The sequence below is a fragment of the Rutidosis leptorrhynchoides genome, chromosome 5, assembly GCF_046630445.1.
Source record: "Rutidosis leptorrhynchoides isolate AG116_Rl617_1_P2 chromosome 5, CSIRO_AGI_Rlap_v1, whole genome shotgun sequence".
NCBI lineage: Eukaryota > Viridiplantae > Streptophyta > Magnoliopsida > Asterales > Asteraceae > Rutidosis > Rutidosis leptorrhynchoides.
Genome location: NC_092337.1, coordinates 365,819,939 through 365,823,839, shown reverse-complemented (window position 1 = coordinate 365,823,839; position 3,901 = coordinate 365,819,939). Strand labels below are relative to the sequence as shown.

Below are 3,901 nucleotides of genomic sequence, written 5' to 3'. Positions count from 1 at the left end.
AAGATAATCAGGGCTAGTTATGAGGTACAAACAAATGTAAATATCAAATCATACCTTAAGTTTCGAAATTGTGTATAGTCATTTTGTCAAACACTTAGTGCACATGTTTTATATTTCGTTCTTTCTTGTGCTTTTAGCATAAATTTGTTAGTTTATTGTTTGATTTATTTCCATCAGTGATGTTTGTTTATTGTTAGGAATTGAGAAGAACGCATGTACCGATCGTGTTTGTTAAAAATTGCTCGGTTTGTGACTAGAATATGATGCGGTCATCATCAATTGTAGAACAATGATACATTAACATACACTCTGATCATCTAAACCATCAATTTATAAAGTACCAAAATCACACTATATATATATACCTGAATTTTCTTACCAATTTTATATACTACTACGACTGTTAATCGGCAATCTATCTGCATTGTTACTTCGTGTAGTGGATGCACTATTTTCACTTTGCCATTCATTTGTGACTGATACTGGTGAAGGTAAGAAGTCTTTTATCAAAACCACCGTATCACTAGCTTCAGATGGAGGTGGCGGATTCACCGAATTCAAATTTCCATAACTATAATGACCATCTATTCTTCCCGTAGCTTGAATATCTAATAAAACGTCCAACACCTCATTCATCGTCGGTCTCATTTCTGAATCGTACTGTAAACACTGAAAAGCCAACTCTGCTACCGACGTGATCATGTTCTTGGTTTCTTCATTTGAATCTGACACTAAATCAGGGTCGATCAGTTGATCGACTTCACAACGTTGAATCTTGTTTAAGGCGAGGTTAGCCAAACTAATCTCATCACGAGATCTTTTTAAATCGACCGCCACCATTGATGATATTAGTTCAATCAAGACTACACCGAAGCTGTAAACGTCACTTTTATCTGTTAATTGATAACGTTGGTGATACTGGGGATCAACGTAACCGGGGGTACCCTGAGGAGCCGTCGACACATGAGTGACGTTATTCGGTACAAGCCTCGAGAGACCAAAATCTGCTACCTTAACGGAGAAGTTGTTATCAACTAGGATGTTGTTGGTTTTTACATCTCGGTGAATAATTTCAGACGCATGAAGGTAGACTAGCGCACTGGCGGTTTCTATGGCGATGTTCATTCGTATCGGCCATGTTAGCGGAGTTCGATTTGCTCGTTCCCCGTGAAGGTGGTCCGCTACGGTGCCGTTGGAAATGTACTCATAGACAAGGAGAAGTTCTCGGCTTTGTCCAGATGTGCTACCGTAGAGCACAACGAGGTTTGGATGCCGTAACCTGGTTAAGATGTCAACCTCGTTCTTGAAATGTTGGATTCGCTTGTAGTTGTGATCGTAGAGTCTCTTGACTGCAATTTCCCGTCCGTCTTTGAGTTTACCTTTTTTAAAAAGATCAAATCAAATGTTGCATTATGAGTGTGATAAAGAGTTATACTCCCTTCGTCTTAAAAAAATTACTCCCAAAAAAAAATATCTTAAATTTTAAGATATGTTAGTAAAATGTGTATTTTGTCCTTCATCTATTAAGTTATTCAAATAAATTAGCTAAGTTATTCAAATCAATTAGCTTCCTAAACAAAGTAAGAGAAGAAATTTGGAGTAAATTTTTTGCTACTTCCCTATATATATAAAGGATGTGATATTTTCACTGACAAAATTGATAAATCCACTACAAATGTGCATTATACACTTGTACAGTACAAATACTTAATGCACAGTTAAAAAATGATTTATCAATTATAAAAGTGGAAATATGAATGCCCATATAAAAAGGGTAGAACTAGAATTTCAGTTTCTTTTTAGTATTGTTTTGAGTAAAACACATTTATTTTGGGCCATATATAATTAGTAATGTGGAATTTTTTTTTTTTTTTTTTTTTTTTGTATGGATGGGATATGTATTAATGACCTAATAGATTAGTAATGGAATAAGTATATCAAGTTCTCACCATAATAAACTGCTCCAAAACCTCCATCTCCAAGTTCATTAGACGGGTTGAAATTGTGGGTGGCATATTCAAGCTCACTGTAGGAGAAAACAGAGACACCACCCAAGAAACTATCATCTTCAAGGATCGCTGAATTGTGCTTTGATGAGAAATACGAAAAAGGATTGCCTTTAAACTGCCTCCAGATTAAGAAGATGACTAGAAAGAGCATGAAGATGAACGTGGATCCAACGATAACTAGACCAAAATAATTTAATCACTTCAGGTACAGTTTCTTACATGTATGTGTAAGCATTATATCTAATTAGGAATAAGATTGAGGAGGGATATTACCTAAAATCAGTGTCAGTTTTCTATGGGGTTTTTCTTTTATATGGGGTATTTCTGCAGCTAGCAAGCAAACAACAAAGGTTGATTAGATTAGACATCATATCTGGTATGCCCAGATTCAGGAATAAAGGAAGAAAAGAAAAAGGTAAAAGGAAGAAAGAAGCCAAGAGAACCTTTTTCAGTGTATAGACACTCAAAATCTCCTTTGTCAGTTGTATTACAGCGATTTCCCTTCTCGTGACACTCCTTGCAGGAAATTGACAAAGGAAATGAAACGCTGAACATAGAAGAGAGAAGATAGAATATGTTGGTATCATTAATTGGTACTTCTTTGCGTTCTAAATTCTCTTTGCGTTGCCATTCTTCTTTGAGCGGCAACTGTATTACTTGACATTCACGGGGGAGATCATTTGGGATAATTGTACTATTGAAGGGATTGTTATAGTAGAAATTGTAATCTTTGCATCTCCCGTAGCTATTGTAATTAGGTTTGCCAAAATAAGTATTGTCAAAATTACTGAGGTTTTTTGTGCATTTGAAGACAGTGATGAAGGAATGTATTGAATATGAAAACAGAAGTGGGCTTGGAGAAGTAAAATTACTCATAAGCCCATCACAACTTTCATTGCTTACAAGTTTTTGAAATGTTTCGTTTCTGATCCTGAAGGAAGAACTAGAATCTAACTTTAGATAAATTTCATACTGCTGTGTACCAAATTGAAAACTCGGAAACATCTTTGTATCGCAGTTGACCTTGATCAACCCACATGACGTATCATCAGACGCTCTGTAAAAAGGGTAGTTGAATGGCGAAAGATTTGGGCAACTGAAACTTTTGGGGCAGGTTGGGGTAGCTGAATGAAGGATAAGCAGACAAGAGAGAGTGAAAAAGAAGATACCGGTCATCATTTTCAAGTATATTATTTTCTACCTCAATATGGTTTCAACACCAAGTCTTTTATGCTAAAACTCAAGTGTTGCACCATCTTTTATGCTAAAAACATTGAAATTTCAACTAGTTTTTGTTAATTTTCCACGTTGACCAAGACCATCAACACTCTGACTATCCCACTCACTTAACCCATATCAAACGCCAAAAGGACAGACCTTGAAAGTTTCATGTGGTTCTTAATCTTACCCGTTTAATACGTGTCAACATAATTGGCATCATCTAAATCTAAAGAACATGACAACCGTATTTGTTTTAATTTCCAATATCATCGCCTTAGAAATAAATATAGACATAAAAATAGTACTATGTAATAGTAGGTTACTATATACGTTTGATCATGCATATTTTTACCATAGGATTTAACATGTCTGCTCAATACGTTAGTGGGGTTTAAGGATCTTAGAACGAGGCTCTCCGGTCCGGCTACCGTGAATAACCCTGGCCGACATGATGATGTCGGCGGGGTGGCCAAGTGATTAAGTCCACCTTTTAATGACGATCGTCGATTAAAAGGCCCCAAATAAGGTCGTAGGTGCTAGTTAATCAAGAAACTAACCTGTTAACCTTGAGAAGATGCTAGATGATGTTGTTACGTAAGACGTGTAGCAGATGATGGTTACGTAACGTGATGATGTTTAGAATGATAGTTAGGGTTTGTATATATAGGCAA

At 36.1% G+C, this 3,901-nt stretch overlaps 1 protein-coding gene across 2 annotated transcripts; it reads right to left on the bottom strand.

Annotated features, from left to right (window-relative positions):
• Positions 1 to 310: 310 nt before the first annotated feature.
• On the bottom strand, positions 311 to 3,239 carry LOC139850564 (LEAF RUST 10 DISEASE-RESISTANCE LOCUS RECEPTOR-LIKE PROTEIN KINASE-like 1.1). 2 transcript variants are annotated; one of them, XM_071840128.1, is made up of 4 exons: positions 2,453 to 3,239; positions 2,283 to 2,339; positions 1,950 to 2,186; positions 311 to 1,379 (listed from the first exon to the last, which is right to left on the bottom strand). In XM_071840128.1, the coding sequence occupies exons 1-4, from the start codon at positions 3,186 to 3,188 to the stop codon at positions 385 to 387; spliced, it is 2,025 nt and encodes a 674-aa protein (XP_071696229.1). In that variant the 5' UTR covers positions 3,189 to 3,239; the 3' UTR covers positions 311 to 384. The 2 variants fall into 2 exon arrangements, with proteins under 2 accessions (XP_071696229.1, XP_071696230.1); XM_071840129.1 differs by having other exon boundaries at positions 2,283 to 2,333.
• Positions 3,240 to 3,901: the final 662 nt, after the last annotated feature.

Excerpts from the sequence above, each read along its gene's own strand:
- LOC139850564 (XM_071840128.1), bottom strand. The coding sequence starts at position 3,188 with ATGATGACCGGTATCTTCTTTTTCACTCTCTCTTGTCTGCTTATCCTT. Across the intron at positions 2,340-2,452 it reads GTGTCTATACACTGAAAAAG|CTGCAGAAATACCCCATATA; the intron begins GTTCTCTTGGCT and ends TTTGCTTGCTAG. Across the intron at positions 1,380-1,949 it reads TTTTGGAGCAGTTTATTATG|GTAAACTCAAAGACGGACGG; the intron begins GTGAGAACTTGA and ends TTTTTAAAAAAG.